Below are 18,619 nucleotides of genomic sequence, written 5' to 3'. Positions count from 1 at the left end.
GAATATAATGCTTTAAAAGGAAGAATAGAAGGGAAGAGGTGCAGATAAATACAGATGGAAGTAGCATGGAATAAAACTGACCCTGCAACTTGGCTTGACAGAAACTGTTGGTTTGTGCAAATCATCTTCTGTCCTCCTTATGTCAGTCATGGTATGTTTGAACAGACGGATGTTAAACTCGGGTGATAGCGTGATGCAACAGGCTGTCTAGTGTTTCAGGGCTCACTGTTCAGTCTGTCTGCACACAAGGATGATGAGGATGAGAATGCGACAGATTGCTGATGTACGGGACATTAGGCCATATTCGGATTCAAGTGACCATAATGACCTTCAAGCACGCTGATTCTGTTGGTGGCACCTAAGTGGATCTACCCACATGCACTCGAAACAAAACATACACTCTAGTTGTGGTCAGTGCCCTTGCAAACACACAGAATGTAATTACATTACACTTCACTTTGGTGAGGCACAAATCTCAATACATTAAGATAAATGAAGTAAGGAATGAATACCAATAACCTCTCTGCGATCAGGATTAATCAAGGTGACTTCTGTACCCCTCATCGTTTCAAACGAACTGACTGACAATAGAGCTGAATGCCCACTTTTGAAGCAGCCTGGTTCTCAAAGGTATATTTCCCATTAATTTCATATTTGAAATTGCAGAAAATCTAGGTTTCTTACTAATCGAAATCTCAGAAAAACTGTGAAATATTTAATGAAATGTTTTCCTTTAAAAATCCTATCATTTAAAACAACAAAATCTTTGATTGATATTTTGTTAGTATAATGCAATGATATTCACACATTTTTAAAAGTTCATAAAATGTCCTTAACCTTAATTATGCATGTGTACTAATGAGAGTGTGTGCTTTGGAGTGCGTTCGCTCTTCATACTGTATGTAAAGCGCATTGAGGCTGTAATCGAGCATACTGATCACTGGGGCTTAACGAGGATTTAATGTCTCTCTCGTTAACCTTTGACCTACACTGACACAGAGGAGACATTCAATTCAAATAAGCTCTCAAAATGTCTCTCTAACACTCTATTTCCTTCACCTCCTCTTTCCCACTTTCTTATGATTAACCCTCAAAGACGAATTGTGACATTATATTCAAGAAAATTATACTCATTTTACATATCCAATTGTAATATGTCTATGGGACCTTGTAGTGCAATAGTAAATTACACTTTATTTATTCCAAAAATATTATTTTCTTCCTTTTGGTATTGGGCTGAAATGTGACCTGAACATTTCTTTAAAGGTTTTGAGATTCTCCCAAATATTTTCATTCAAAATGTGTTGTGCATTTTGGAGTGTGCAACATTATTTTTGCTTTGAACAAATGTTGCAGTTTTGCCACAGTGGGTCTCTGAGAGTTAAGATCTTTATTCTTTCCTTCTGTCCTGAATCTTTATTCTATACAGTATGTCCCCTCTCTTTCTTTCTCTATGTGTTACATCAGACTCTCTGATTGCTACGGGTCATAAATCACTCTGACTCAAGCAGCTTTTAAAAAGAGCTTATATGTTCTCAGTAAGGGTGTCAGTTAGAGCTAAAGCCATTGAAGTACTTTTTTCCTTTTGTAATGAATACTAAAACGTATTGAACGAGCTGCTTTTCTGCAGTATAGACAGGTGCATGTGGATCAGCTTTTGCTGCCTTTTCATTTCCTAACATGAATGACTCACAATTAATTTCGGCCTAAAACCGCAGGCTTAAAAAAAATCAACGGTGAGTGCTTCCAACTGCAATTAATGCTCAAATTATATGCTTTCTGGGTTCTGACATGCTGGACAGGCTGCGCTCATACCACTGATTCTTGAAACAAACAAAAAAAAAACAAACAAAAAAAAAATCATGCAACATTTTGCTTCCATTTTTTTCATATACAGTATGCATGTTTGTTTTTTTACCTTTCAACCAATATCACTGTGAGATATTATTGTGCCAAATACTTCATATGAATATGGACCTTAAATTCACACCAAAAAAGAATATATTAATACTTTTCAGCTCAAGCTTTTGAAATAAATAAGGAAAAAAAGTATTATTTAAAATGATTAAAAAAACAATATAACCCAACAGTGTCTATATGACCTTGCTCAATTCAAAATATAAAAAATAAATATCAAAATAAGACCTCCAGGTTGAGGGCTGACTTTAATAATCATAAATGTCAGTCAGTCTGTAAAAAACAAACAAACCTCTCACAAACAAAACAAAACAAAACAAAAAAGTAGGGACACATCTGTGAAAAAATACATATTTGAAATATTAGAGTTATGGTCTGAGGGCAGTTGTTTTAGGGGAAGTGAGTGAAAAAATAAAATAAAACAATGATAAAATAAATTAATTTAATGAAATTGTATTTATTTTTTTATATTTATAATTTATTTTAAATAAAAAAAGGAACAAATTAAATAAATGTACAAATGTAGTTACCATCCAAACTGTCAAACTATCATATATATTTTAAAACTACGGCAGATAAAATTTTGTCCCAGGTCTCAAGAATCAGTGATATACAGAAAATGACTGCAGAGCTGGCTTTTTTTTTATTGAATAGCTGAAGTAATCAATTACTTAATTAATTGGGGAGAATTTAAAATCAGTCTCGGGTGAGAAACAAGTTATCACCAGCAATAATCAACAGCACTGCAAAATAACCAGTATTGATTCACTGCACCTCCAGAGCTAGACACTGAACCAGCAAACCATAATTTGTATGTAAGACAGTGTAGGTGTCTGGGACACGGTGTTCGTGAGTGTAGGGAGTGCTTGTGTGCTGGAAAGCACATCACTGCACATTGCCACGCGTGAAGCTTAAAATAGCTTTTTGGCATCAGTTTTGGGATCAATTTTGAATTCAGTTTAACTTTAAAGACTCCATGAAATGGCTTGACGACTGCAGTTTTCTTTCCTGGATTGAAGGTGGAACATATCCAAGGTGTCAATAGCTTTTAGCCTTTCCTCCATTTTACCATAACTTCGAGACAGTACATTTTAAAGGTCTACAGTACATCTTGTCAACTTTAAGGTGCAATCACTTAAGTGTAATTTAGGTGAAATTTTGAGAGCATAAAGGTCCACTTTCTATTCTCAATAGGATAGCATAGCAATCTATAAAGCACACCAAAGTAAATTTCAAACCATGCAGCTTTCAATTGGTCAGTGCTGCAAATTTGTGTGAGTAACTTGCTTATGAGAGGTCTTTAGCTTAGCAACATGCTGAGCCTACTGAAATGACAGGATTGTGCTCACAAAATTATGACGAGCAATAGTAAATGTGACCGCAAGGCCAAGCATACAGATTATCCTCAAAGCTTACAGACGTGCTAAAAGCCTCAAAACTCCAATATTACCTCATTCTGGCATGACATGCTAGATGGCGCAGGCTGTTAGGTCTTTAACTCATTTGGTAGCAATCACATCATTATCTACATATCTTACATGCTCACAGCAATGTCTGTGAATCTATTGGCAGAAGCAAGTCTTGGTACTTGCTCTGCATCAGCAGCGTAGCAGATCTATTCCTGCCAAGACCAAATACTGTACATTAACATCGCCATATCTATTACCATAACAATCTCCCGAGAGTTGTCATGACAGAACTGATTTCATAGGATCTTTAAGTGTGCTGGTTTGTGAATTTTAGGTGTGTGTGTGTTTGTGAAAGCATGTTATGTAACAGAATTGTACGGAAGGCAGGATATTAATATACTAAGCACACAGGTAAGGTGTATGCATATTTGTACACTATTGTAATTATGTGTCAGGGTCTATTTTTACCCATAGTGCTTTTCCTCACAGTGAAGGTCAATGCCAGAAACAGCTCGTTCTTCAGTGTGACTCAGCGCTTTGAGAAAGCCGAGGAGTGAATTATAAAACTGCTAAAAAGGACAAAATGGACCAATCAACCAATTAAGAGGCCTTTCCGTATGTTAGGCCGCGAAAATACACACAAAACCCAAAACACCCACCTACACCACCACAAAGATAAGCCTTCTTACCTGCCACTCCTCTCTGTACGACCAACGTGGCCTCTGCCCCAACAGGACACTCTTTTAGCAGCTCCACCACCTGCGTGTGTGGCAGGGTTAGTGCGGGTTGCTGGTTAATTTCCACAATCAGATCGCCCTCACACAGCCCCGGGCATCCCTGCGCCTCCAGAATCTGCTTCACCCTCTGTCCTCCATTACTGTCTGCTATGGTGAATCCAAACCCATCCGCACCTTTCACCATGTTAACTGTTAGCAGCTCTCCACCGGCCGCTCCTGACGATGCCATTGAGACGCTGTCCTCCAGCGGTCCGGCATCCAGGTGGGTGTCTCCAGGATGGGGATGAGGCAACGTAGTATGGGGGGGGTCAATGAATCGAGCGGTGCGGGAGATGTACTCCATGTAGCTGTCGTAGCTATTCTGTCCGTTGACCAGCAGAGGGCGATCAATGAGGCCGAGGGGGGACAGCAAGGTGCTGGCTGCGTCCTCCGGGTCATAAGGAAGAGGGTAACCCCTGCAAAGGACGAGGGTTACGCTTTGTCCGATTGGCACAGATTGGAAAAGTTTCACCACATCAGCGTGGGTGGTGCCCAGGACGCAGACGTCATTAATGTAGACAATCACGTCTCCTGGAAAACAGTTAGACAGAAAGAAAGATATATTAGCATATATTAGCTCTGGCGGATATGGTATATGCGGCCCAGAAGCAAAGGCTGTTCCAAAAGGTGGGCGTAGTTACCTTAAAAATAATTATGCTTCTTTAAAAGATACCTCATTCCCAGAACGCATTGCAATGAGCACAGAGACTAAATGCATCCAAGTTGGTATACGAGTCAAAATTTTTTTGATTCAAATAAAAAAAAGCATTGATAATTACAAATAATATGTTGATTATTTGTGCATTTTTGTGCTTATGACAGCTTAGACCAGGGTTCACCAATCTCGGTCCTGGAGGGCCGCTGTCCTGCAGAGTTTAGCTCCAACCCCAATTAAACACACCTGAACCAGCTAATCAAGTCTCACTAGGCATACTAGAAACTTTCAAACAGGTGTGTTGGAGCTGGTTGGAGCTAAACTCTGCAGGACAGCGGCCCTCCAGGACCGAGATTGGTGAACCCTGGTTTAGACATTAGCTTAGCATCATGCTACTGTCAAACTATCAGTTGACTAGCTTATCTGCTCTATTAATTGTCTGTGCTGTGTATTGCGCTTATGAGATTGCTAATTCGTTAGCTTAGCAACACACTAATATCAAACTATCAGTTTTGACTGTTTGTTCCATTATGTGTTTGTGATGTGTAGCCTATTTTGTGCTTATGAAAGTGATAAGTCATTGCTTAACTATATGCTAATGTAAAACTATCATTTTTTACTTTCTGCTCCACTATTGGTGTGTGCTGTGTATTTTTGTGCTAATGGAGTGCTTTAGAGTTATTAGCTTAGCAACATGCTAATGTCAACAATCTTTTTTGACTATCTGCTCTATTATTTGTGTGTGCTGTAGATTTTGTGCTTATGAGAGTGATAAGTCATTAGTTTAGCAATGTGCTAAAGTCAAACTATAAATCTTCACTATGGCTACACAACTGAAATGCTGATGTTTCATAATAATCATAATTTGGAACTCATTCTAGTGGGCTCAGTATGAACCCTTTAACGATGATCTATCTGGATATAAGATCCAACTGGATACACTGAAGTTCCAATTTAATTTTATTTCAGTGTATTTTTCCCCTCAGAATGTTAGGTTGTCCTTTTTAAAAAAAAATAATAATTTGAGTCTTGTGGTAATATCTCATTAGGACTGGTCAGGATTGGTTCCAACTTATCGTTAAATTATTTTTTCATTAACATTTTTTTTTTGACTAGAGAAGTCAAATCTCCTGTGTGCTTTACATGAGAAATGCCATTTGTGTGGCTTGATGCCTGTGTAGAATGTTCCAAAGGAACCCGAGGGCTAAACAGCTAAAGAAATGGTAGACCAAACTGGTTTTGGAACAGAGCTATAAGGGAAAACAAAACGAAAAAACCCCCAATAAGAATAGTTTCTTTAATCGGGGTGAAAAACGTTCCCCAATTTGCAATGATTTTAGTCATCCAATATTTATTCATGTCGTCTCCCCTGGTAACTGTGACAATTACAGCGCACCAGTTTGAAGGAACAATCCGAGGGACCTCTACTCAATACTTCCCCAAATCCCCAAAGTGTCGCTATGCTTCAAGCCTTAAGTGTGATCTTCACTTCTCTTTTTCACTCATTCAATTTGACCGGAATGTGAAATCGAGCTTGTGTTGTGAAAAGCATTTGATTTAACGTTTGACACCGTTGGACTTATGTTTTCAGGCCTAATTTTGGCTTTTCCTTCCATCTTTCAACGCTGGCAAAGAATGAATAATTAGAAATGCAATTATTATGGAAATGAGATGATTCCAGCAAATGTGGCGTGTGGCAAATGTATTTGTGGGATAAACAAGATCACGAGGTCTCACACAGCGTGTCTGTTGTGTTACTGGTTTCCTGGAGACATTTCATGCAGGGCTGTACGCGTCTATCGATGGGCTTGTCCCCTCCTGACTGTTGTGTGCAGAAATTTTAATTAATCTCGGTAAATACGTTCGACATTTGCCTAGAGCCTCTGGTGTTCCAATCAATAATTTCACATGCTTCTAGAGAGCAAATGATATCGGTGTGACCTCACTGTTTCACACCTAACTTTATGTCAGCATCAATCTGGGCCAAAGCCCCACAGGGCAAACCAGATCACAACATTCCTACAAACGAAACATTATCATCCACTTAAAATTCTTAAGTATCAAGTATATTTTTAACAGCTTCCAGATTAAAGCTTAAAAAAGAACATGAAACATTTGGTCATATTCTTGTGTGTGCTGTTCTGCTTTACAATATGCTTGTGTATGATGACACCGGGTAATAAAAGCCTGTAAAAGTTAGGACAAACTAGGACTGGTTTATATCTATCAACTTTTTAGTGACTTGTATGAGAGCATTTAAATAGAGATGTATTAATAGGGCATCTGACACTAATAGCAAAAATATAGAGTAAGTTTGATTATGTTCAATGAATCAGATAATATAATCAGTTTTAATTAATCGAATGAAATGATTCATTAATCACTCAAAAGTGTTCACAGATTGAATTATATTTATTTATTAAGATATTTCATTTAAAATAATCATTATATAAGTACATATTTTTTGTTTATTGCTGCTTATTGTTATATTGGGGCATTTAAATTAAAATGATTAAATATTATTTATTTATTTTCTTTTTTGTTGCTGTTGTAAAAAGCAGTGTGGAAAACGTGCCTTGAGTGTTTTTAACTAGATTTTCAGTGTTTTAGTTCTTAAAACATTTTAAATTTTTTAGGGCTGTCAAACGATTAATCGCGATTAATCGCATCCAAAATAAAAGTTTGTTTTTACATAATATATGTGCGTGTACGGTGTATAATTATTTTCTATATATAAATACACACACATGCATGTATATATTTAAGAAATATTTGCATGTATATACTGTGTATATATATTTATATTATATATAATTTATATTATATATAAATATTTTATATATAAATAACACATTTTCTTAAATATATATATGCATATGTGTGTATTTATATATAGAAAATAATTATACACCTTACACACACATATATTATGTAAAAACAAACTTTTATTTTGGATGCGATTAATCGCGATTAATCGTTTGACAGCCCTAACATTTTTACAAGGCAAAAATGTCTGTTTGGTTGAAACTACACTTTTTTTTAACTTATAATTATCCTTCTATGACATGAAATTCCTCTTATTATTTGTATTCAACTTTTCACTAATTGTTATGATGATAATAGAAGGTTTTCATTTGAAAATAGCAATATAGCAATCAACAAATATCAACAAATATCATGTATGAATATATAATACTGTGTCTATAGACAACATTATATAGTAGTTCAGCTGCTCGATTTATATACAGTATATATATATATATATATATACTGTATATATACACATTATATACACATTAACTGTTGTATAATGATATATAATGTATAACCTCATTAAACCGAGCACCTGAACTACTATATAATATTGTCTATATAATATAATATACATAAACCGAGCAATTGAACTACAGTCTTGTTCTAAAGAGGCTGCGTAAAACTAATGACAGCAAGACAACATAAGAGGTGTTTTGGGAACCAGCGTCTGAGACATCTTATGTCTGTGCATGCATGGAAACCCAAAGGAGCACTGCTCTGTGACTGGCATTCTAAACAAACACAATCAATTCACAATCCCCTAAACGTCGCTGCTGAGACACAATAGAGATCCTACACAAATGAAGCTCTAAATACCAAATGCAGAGATCCTCCAGCAGGCATGTGACTTGTGTGCTTCCTGTCCCTCATCAGCACACTGGTGCACCTGATTCAACTCATTATCTGCTAGTTAAGTTCTTTATGAGAGGACTCAGGCACAGCTGTGAGGGGCAGAGTAAACATCAGCACAGCAGAGGCATCTATAGTGGGAGTGGATGGCAGGACGTGAAGCATGTCACGCAGAAAATCCCAGCACTCTGCATTTATCAAGGAAGCACTTAGCCAGGAGTACAGGAGAGAGAGAAAGTGTCATGTCATGTGTACGTCACATTAACGCTAATTTGTGGATGAGGTGTTAAACAGATTATTGTGGTGGTTAGTGTTGGAGTAACACAATGTGTTCCATAATCACATTACATTTTGTAAGTATCAAAAATATGAGTAATATTAATAGTGTGATTTGCCTTAGCAAACACCACTAACGAATAGAAAAATAGCACATTAATTGTTTGGAAATGTAACTCTTGTATAATGGTGTAAAAACCAATCACGATTAACCAATAATTCTTTTCAAGTCAAGGAACAATGGCCAATATTAAATTTCAACATTATTTTTTGTCTAAATAAATTAAAAATAAAACCCTAAATCAATTATTTTACATGCTGAAGGTCTATTTATGCCTAAAATGTGCAGTGAGAAAAATAGATGTTCATTTTTACATTTTCTTAAGGTTACATTCAATGGTGTTAAATTATCCATGTTTATTAAGGACTGAAGTGAGTGTTATGATGCTAAAGGACCATTCACAATTAAATATTCAATATCTATGGTGCCTGGCAACGGACCGGTTCTGTTCATTTAGTTTTGTTGTGATAATATGTTGTGGCCACAAGATAATTTTGTCGATGTAAAAAAAATATGTTAAAAGAAAATGTTGAAGCAACGACTTCCTTTTCTCATGGCCACAAGTTTTTTTTTTATTTTTTTTTTTAGGGAAATTTCTTATCTTAACATTTAACATTTATATGATCATATTTAATTTCAGTTATGCAAGTCAGGAATATATTAGTAAGGATAATTCTGAAAATATAATTAGTGAGCAATACTGATAAATTAGTGTGAATAATCTGAAATTGCTTAATGTGCCAAAATTTGCTACCAGCTAGTCGGCTGCAACTTGCTAGAGGGACATTCTCATTCTAGAAACCATCTGATTGGACTTGGATCTGATCTGTGTAGTGGAGGATGAGTCATTAATATTTTAATCAGCTAAAGGTGTGTTTTAATTTACAGGCACATTAGCAAACAGATTAGCCTCAATGCTAACAAAGACTGACTAAAATCAACAACAAAAAAAAAATCATATTTTGATACATGGGGTCTTCAAAAGATACATTCCCCAACACTGGTGATGGTTATGAACTGTATGTATGTCCACCGCAGGACACGTTTCCTCACCGATTACTTTAATCCAGCAAACCTGAAGATTTCAAACTGGCGTAGACCTGAAGCTCCTCCAGAACACAGTCAGTGTGTGTATGTGTGTGTGTGTGTGTGTGTGTGTGTGTATGACTGTGAAACAGCACAAGTAGGACAAGGAGTCCAGAGGGAGCGTGAAGGGTGGAAGAGAGGAGCAGAAAGGAGAGGAAAGCAGCAGAGAGGATCATTTCCACAACTACCAACAACAATATTACAATAAAGTGTCATCATGGGAGACGCATTGACTATATTCTGAACTCTGCACTGTGGGTCCCTCTGAATGTACAAGATATTTCAATGCTGATGAATGTGTGTGTGTGAGTAATGCTGCCCCAGTCACACTTCCACTAGGCTGGAATGGAGGTACAGGGTTTATAAAGTCCCACTGTGATTAATGGACACATGCCCTGCTGTGGATAATGCACAAAGCCCATAAATACACTGTCCGTAAATGCATTTAACCCCTGGATGTTCCTAACACACTATCAACCCCAAAAAATGACAAATTCACACCATAACCTTGTCAGTAGTGTGGGCACAAACAGAGATTGAGAGAGACTGACCAGCTGGGAGCTCTGTTTGAGTGAGAATAGCACATTAGTGCAGGTCAAACATTGACCTGCAAGTGTGTGTGTGTGTGTGTGTGTGTTTACCTGTAGCCATTTTCCCATCTTGTGCAGCAGGCCCGTCCGGTATGACGCTTTTGACCTGTAGAAACTCATCCGGTTCGTCACCGCCGATGATAGTGAAGCCAAATCCCATGTTGCTTTTCTGTAGGGCTGTAGACAGAAAGCTGCCCTTCAGCTGCGTAGGGTCCCGCGTGAACAGAGGCTTCTCTGCCAGGGCGAAGAAATGCAGATCGAAACATGAGATATTAATCAAGCAAAAGATATCCAGAAATTAATGGGTTACTTTGTAAAAGCCACTCCAAACCCATCAAAAGCAGCAGATCACATCACACTGGGGAATTGTGGGTAGAAGGCCAAGCGCTCAGCTTACAGCCAAACATACAAGAGCAGAGTGGGACACGATGGCTTGTTTTTTGCTCAAGCCTCACTTTTGGCTCTTTAGGCATACTCCAATGTTACACTCAACAGTGTTTAGCCCTGTCCAGGGACATCTCTCAGGACAGCCAAGACTTAAGCAAAAAAAAAAAAGCCAAGAGAAGAACCAACACAGGCAAAGCGGTTCTTCTGCTTTCTCAGAGTGGAGAAAAGCAATCTCGAAAACTGTTCTGGAGAAGCCGTTTCGCTGTAAGGACATTTGTACTGAAGAGCTGCTTCTTCAAACTGAAGAGATGCCTACTTCAGTACACAGTATGGAGTTACAATATGCCAGCCTTAGTCACTCCATCTTATTTTCTTAGTTGAGAGGTTCTTAAGTCTTTTTTCACCATCATCTAGGCCAAATCTAGTCTTTTAGCAGTTTCTGCCATGCGTTTGTTAGGGACAATAGCTGGTCCAGATACCCTGCTGAAAGACCAGCATGAATTTCCGTGCTGATCCATGCTTGTTTGGTGCTGGTCTTCCTGATGTACAAGCACCAGCAATACGTAGCTGGAGCAGCTGGTTGACCAAGGTAGCCTTGTTGGTTAAGATAGATATGGGTAAAGTTGGCAGGTTTTCTGGATGGTTATAAATTCCACACAAAATGGCATTCGTTCCTCATTTTACCTGTAATCTGATGTATTTTTATTTTTATTAAGAGCAGCACTTGATTTTGTCTTTCGGGAGTTGTTCGGATCATGAAAAGCTCAATGTATCATGCTTGCATGATGTCTTCAGAGAAAATTTTGGGGCCCTAACACTCAGTAGGGATATATCTGTGTATATTGCTTTCGAAGTATGTGATGTAAACCCCAAGTTATTAATATAACATTATATTAATCTTAATTCTAATAGGAATAATGATATGAACAATTTAAGTTACATTAAAATGAACTTTGGCAAAATATTAAAGCTTGAATTTTAAAGCTAAACTGACTAGTCTACTCTCACAAATCGACTAGTTGGTAGTTGTTGGTTACTTGGCTTATGGAAACTATAGCCATTTGTTATAAACCAGCATCCCAAACATATGATGGCGTCCAGTTATGCTGGTCTATTCAGCAGGGTAGGTGTACTCATAAAAATCCTGGAAGCGCAGGCAAAAAGTAAAATACAAAACCAAAAAAATTAAAAGCCAACAAAAAGTCTCCACTGGTTCCAATGAAATTGAATGTTCCAATGAGAGAATGTTCCTTATAGGAACTTAAGGACTATGCAAAAACAGGCCAGGCGAATAGACTTGCTGTAGTCTCCCCTTGCACAAAGGGGGCACCGGTCTAGGGACGTACCATGCAGTCCAAACACACCGGCCCGGTACAGGGGGGCCTCGGAGAGGTCAGTGAGACTGTGAGAGCGCTCGGGAGCGGGACCCACATATGCCAGTCTGGCCCTTGGTAGGGTGGCAGAGGAGGGGCTCTCCTCCACTGTTACAGAGAACAAAAACCCTCAACTCACACAGGAAATCAAGAAATGTCATTGAAAGATCTAAGGTAGGTCTACTATGGACATAGAAGAGTTACATTTCAACAGGAAATTCTAGGGTGAGTTTGCCAAGTTGAACACCCTTGTTGGTCCACCCATTGCGAATAATCCAATTTAGAGTTAAAGGCTAGACATACAGTAGGACTGGGGTTGCATCCTCAACTCACACACGAAATCTGTAAATGGCATTGAAGGACACAAAGTTGGCCTACTATGGACATAAAAGTGTTACATTTTAACAGGAAATCTAGGTTGATTTTGCCAAGTTGAACATCCTTGTTGGTCCTGGAAGAACGTTCCCAACAATCAGTTTTTACGGCTAAATTTAGGGTTAGGGATAGGGTTGGAGTTGAAGTCTCACGAATATAATCATCCTATAATTCTTTCTTTGGTTTATGGGTAGTTATGGTTAAGGTTTGTGTCTATGGTTTGACCAACAAAAGATGTTGATTCAGGAACATGTCCTACTTGGCAAATTGCGGTCACCACAAAATCGATCTACTAAAGAAAGAGGAGGTGTTCCTATGGATTAAAGGAGTATGGTCTGTATTGGTCATTTAACATTTGAGCATCTGAGAGACTGAGCATCCAGATCAAGTAAATGATTTCTCATTCCTCTATGATCCATCTTTGCTTAAATCTCAAGGTACTGTACTTCTCTCTTGTGGACACACGGTAATGAACTTGTAATGAACCAGTCTGACAAGAGGATAATAAAACAAATCTTAATTCTACAAGTGAAAACAGTAATTACATTAACAGTATACACAGTACTTTTTTGTGGAAGGCTATTTTCTACTCTAGTATGACCATATTAGTCCACATTTAAATTATTCTGGTATGGAAGAACTTGACTGGCCTGCACAAAGTCCAGACATATCTAAAAATATAGAATGTCCTATAGAAAAACTTAGTGATGAATTGTAACACAGAGTTACATCACTGATGCTATTGTGTCTAGACGGGAGCAAATCCCTCCAAACATGATACAACATCTAGTGGAAAGCCTTCCAAGAGGAGCGAGAGCTGTTAGGGAGGACCAACTCCCAAACATTAATGGCGAATGGTTTTGAAATTAAATGTGGTGTTCTGCTGTCCACATACAGTACTTTTGGCCATATAGTGTAGGTATGCTGGAGGTTTCTAATGCAGCCTGCTCTCTCAAAAAGATGGATTGAAACAAGTTAAAGAAAGTTCTTCTTGTTAACGCCCATTCTTGCTGAACATACTCTGCTCCTTACCTTTATGTGGGTGGCAGCATGGCCATTCTGAATGGATAAACTAAAAAAGGAATTATTACTTACCATAATCAGTCCAAGGTCATATTATGAAAGGAGACACATTCTCATTTGATAACCGAGTCTCAAAGAAAACAGGAAGCATTCAGGCGTAGCTCAAAGAGACTGTACAGCTATATTTACAGGATTAGTTCACCAAAAAGGAAAATTCTGTCATTATTTACTCATCCTCATGCCCATCCAAACCTGAATGTTCTTCTTTCTTCCATGGAAAACAAAAGGAGAAATTTTGAATAAAGTACTGTTTTATCCCTTTCATGCATTTACAATGAATAGAGACAAAGGCTTTAAAGAATAGAGACACAGCGCAGAGGATTGAGCAAAACAAAACACCGGTCATGAATTAGAAGTCTAAAACGATTATTTTTACAGAGAAATGTTGGAGGATTCCGATATAAGAGAAGAGGAGCTTGAATTTGTTGCCAAGCCCTATTTGTTTGAACCTCGAGAGGAGACTATTCTCACCTAAGCTTTCGCTACTCCTACCTCATATGTTGGGTCAGAGGTCACACTTCTGCTGAAACTAGACTCGCATACTGCCATTACCGGAAGCCAGTGATTATAGTTCATAAAGTTATAAATATGGATATTTTTCTTACAAAAAGTACTTTAATAACCCCCTGGAGCTTTTATGCTTTTTAAGATTACTTTTATGATAGATAGATGTGCTTTTTTGGGCTTCAAAATCTAGGTTACTATTCACTTCCATTGTAAAGCTTGGAAGAGCCAGGGTATTTTTTAATATAACTCCGATTGTGTTTGGCAGAAAGTCAAATAGACCAAGGATGCCTTGAGGGTGAGTAAATTATGGGATCATTTTCATTTTTGGGTGAACAAACCCTTTAAGGTACACACACGAAACGGTGTGATTTTGCTCAAACTCAAATAGGGGCAAATTGGACATGCTTTAATAAATTATCTGTGGGGTATTTTGAGCAGAAACATCTCCGACACATTCTGGGGACACCAGAGACTTATATTACATCTTGTAAAAAGGGGCATAATAATTACACAAAGCCAGTTTGAATGATTTGGTCTTGCCTTTGTTTTTTTGATTTGTTTGTTTTTTTTGAAGCTTGAATTTAGCTCAATGTAAGTGCATGGGGAAATACATTTTTGTGTCCCAAGAAAGCCATACAGGTTTGGAACAACATGTGCTCAAGTAAATATTGACAGGATTTTCATTTTTGGGTGAAGTAAAACTAATAATTCCAAAGGTCTGGCTGTAAGAAAGTAATATGCTTAACAATAAGTTAACTCACAGATGGTACACTACCAAAGACAACGTCTGAGCTTAGATGTGTTTCTATGGAGACAGACACTGTGCTCATAAGAGAAATATAATAATAGTCATGAACACCAAGCCTCAATCAGCAATTCCAACAGATTTGATGTTAAACATGCCATTGCATGGAGAGCAGATACGTGTTATTATGATGTCATCAGTGTGCCTAAGGTTTAACCAGATTTGCATAAGTACCACACCTTAAAATTCCTCAGGTCATTTTTTAAGATATCAGTAATACTTTACCTCTGTAGACTGTAGGTAGGGGGAGAGAGGACAAGCCCTGACTCTGCATCTGCTGCTGCTGTTGCAGTCTTCTCTTGGCCTCTAAAACTGGGTTCTCAAACTGAGTCCTTCGGTTTATGTGACTGCAATCAGAAAACCAGAAATAGAGATTCGTTCAAGTTTATTTCTTGAGTGGATACTTGAAAATACATGACTATTCAATATATGTGCCACCTAGCGTTCTGCCTTACTGACTACTGCCTTTTTAGGGAGCATTTGAACTGAAATGGAACCTCATAAGTAACTGATTTGGAACACTATAGGCCACAGCTACAGCATACCTATGAAAGCAGCTATTTTATAAAATCTGTCAACTCTGACTGCCCAATATCTGCAGAATGGCACTGACTTTCGGCAACTAGCATTGACTCGTCGATGAAAATTAGGGCAAAAATATTCACAAAAGCCATGTAGTGTATTCCAGCCTTACGCTAAAGGTACTCTAACGCAACTAATTTTGCTTCAGGACCCAAATTTTATATTGGCCACCAAATGGCGAGCAAAAACTGTACCAAAACCACATGATATTTGGGATACATCCCAAAACCCATTGATATTTGGTACTGAATGAACTATATTTATAATAAACACTCTTGACTCTATACATTATCTTGGATTAATTATTTAACTGAGCTTGCATGCAATACATACATGGCACGTTCCATATCAGTAACTGGCTATTAAAGCATATATGAAGTTATGGCACTGGTCCCTTGCTTTGTGCACTTTGAAAACTTCTTTCTGCAAATCCTGCAATGTAATTTCTAATGGTTGATCAATGCAAATCATTTTGCCCACCCAAGAATTGACCACCCCCAGCAAACAAATCCTGACACAAGCCATTAAATGTTATGCACTATACAAGAAAAAAACATGAGTGTTAATTTAAATACCTTTTAAGAAGTAATTTAAAGTCAAACAAGCTGTGGTCATTGAGTAGAACAGAAACCCAGTTAGTCTTTGTCTTTGTTAAAGAGTGATGTAAGAATGAGATCAGACAGTAATGAGAGCATCCTCTGATCTGGAAGAAAAATGGCTCTTTTGACTGTCTGTACAACACTTGCTGTCAGAGTTAATTCAATCTGTTTTAAAAAGCACTGTTGAAAACCATGCCATTTGAGAGTACAAAGACAATTAGGCCCCATTAAAAGGCATTCTGTTGAAAAGAGGTAATGCTTTCTTGTAAAGACGTGGCATTTGTAATTACAGCTTTGTGCCAAGACTATGCAAGGTCAATTTTGAAAACATTGGTTTTAGATTTCTTTTGAGGTCTAAAGCTTGAAATTAAATCAACGGATCAAAGCATAATGAGCAAATGGAATTTGTCCCTAGTACTGTTCCTTTCAGTTTAGCTGACATCAGTTCTACACTTTCTTACAGCACATTAAGCCAAGGTTGGGCAAAGTAGAAACCAGTCTTGGAATTGGTTCTGGCTTGGTCCTATTAAAGGAACACGCCCACTTTTTGGGACTTTAGCTTATTCACCTTATCCCCCAGAGTTAGATAAGTCCATACATACCCTTTTCATCTCCGTGCGTGCCGTAACTCTGTCTGACGCACCCACCGCTAGCCTAGCTTAGCACAAAGACTGGAGGTAAACGGCGTCAGACAGAGTTACGGCACGCAGGGAGATGAAAAGGGTTTGTATATGGACTTATCTAACTCTGGGGGATACGGTGTATAAGCTCCCAAAAAGTCCCAAAAAGTCAGCGTGTTCCTTTAAATACCAACTGTAGAGGGTAAAGTAATGTCTGTCAAACCTGAAAATACACACACAACACAAATACAAATGATAAGCTTTTTGCGTAATGTTCTTGTTAAGTGTCTCCTCCAAAAAGCCACTAGACACAAATTTATAGTAAATTACAGTCATTTCACACCAGATGCAGCTTCTGATCTGCTCAGCTGTTATCTTCCACAACATAAAACCCACAATTGTACAATTACTACTGAGGATGGGCCTTTCTTCCTTTTCGTAGATAGACAAAAAAGTATTTAAATAATAGCTCTTCTTACTTAAGAAATAAGTAAAATAAGTGAAATAAGTAAAAAAAAAAAAAAAAAAAGATTACCGAATACAAAATGCTTTATGGAAACAGGACAGACAGACAGATAGACAGACGGATAGATGATAGATAGATAGATAGATAGACAGATAGATAGACAGATAGAATAATTATGAAGTTTAAATCAATCAATCAATCAATCAATCAATCTGCTCAATGTATCATATACAATTTCCAAGCAAATATTCATACTTTGCAGTCACGTGACTACCATGGATACCTGGCGGGCAACAAACGGGTATTTTCAACGTAGAGTCCTGTAGTTGCAGGTCTTTCTAGTAGCTATCAAGTCTGTTAGCGAGCTAGCTGCTTAACTATGGACTAGGATTAACTCCAAGGTAGCTAAATTGTGTAAAGCAGACAAGGTTTTTTAAGATAATCGAGCAGTAATAACTCCTCCGTAAATAATCTAGCTCTACTGTTGGGTCATCTCTGGTTCTCATTGAAAACCATAGATATCACAAACCTCAAAACAACCTACTGTATCACACACTTTTGTTGTTGTTAGCAAAAGATTACAGCTGTTACTGTGTGTTCACACCGCCACCGGCAGGAGCGTCAAAGTGCCCGGAAGTCATTTGTTGTCAATGAATTTTGCCGCTCTCGCCGGCGCCGGTGTGAACGTACAGTTAGCCTAGCTTAGACTCATAACACAAACAGCTGACACGCCGAACCAGCCGGTGGTGTTGATTGACGAAACTACAGGGTAACTTAAAGACAGATTACATGATCATACACCCATTGTATTCAAACAAATGTTGAAATTACCTTTGATGGAGTGATGGAATGATCACTGCACAGACGTGTAATGTTATACTGTGAAGGTTGCTTATCTCATCTGCGATTAGTGCATCCAATCGCACAACTATCTGGCATGTCGTTTACACCTCAAAACACCAACTTTTGTATAGTAAAACTGGTGACGTCCTGGCAAGATCCTTGATTAGTTTACTGGGTTTCGTTGCTGGAGAACGATTATATATATATATATATATATAATCAATGTTTATTATATACAATTTAAATCATATATAATAAATATTGATAATAAATACCCAACAAAGCAGGTTGGTAGATGGACTGAATCTTTACAATTACAGTTCAATGCCATGAAGTTCCATAATCCCAACTGAGGACACCAGGCGAGGATGCAGTGCTGCATTTATGATGCAGTTGGAGAGAGTTTGTGATTGTGTATCCACATGATACTACAGCTGCATTATTGGCTCTAGGCTTGCTGTTCTCCTCTGTCCTGGGAGGAAGAGTAGCCAAGCAAGCCATACTATAAATAGTTCCACCTCACCCCAGACTGTGCATTAAGCAAAG

At 37.9% G+C, this 18,619-nt stretch overlaps 1 protein-coding gene across 5 annotated transcripts in view; it reads right to left on the bottom strand.

Moving 5' to 3' along the window:
- The window catches only part of magi2a (membrane associated guanylate kinase, WW and PDZ domain containing 2a), a 213,646-nt gene that overhangs the window by 49,008 nt on the left and 146,019 nt on the right, over nt 1–18,619 (bottom strand). For all 5 annotated transcript variants that reach the window (XM_079868394.1, XM_079868391.1, XM_079868392.1 and 2 more), the window contains exons 8-10: nt 15,189–15,310; nt 10,485–10,667; nt 4,016–4,633 (exon numbers count right to left, since the gene is read on the bottom strand). In XM_079868394.1, the coding sequence (XP_079724520.1) occupies nt 4,016–4,633; nt 10,485–10,667; nt 15,189–15,310 (923 nt within the window). The remainder of the gene's footprint in view (nt 1–4,015; nt 4,634–10,484; nt 10,668–15,188; nt 15,311–18,619) is intronic.

The sequence above is a fragment of the Squalius cephalus genome (assembly GCF_949319135.1).
Source record: "Squalius cephalus genome assembly, chromosome: 4".
NCBI classification, from domain to species: Eukaryota; Metazoa; Chordata; class Actinopteri; order Cypriniformes; family Leuciscidae; genus Squalius; species Squalius cephalus.
The sequence above is the reverse complement of the archived record's forward strand: the minus strand, read 5'-3'. Positions and strand labels throughout refer to the sequence as shown.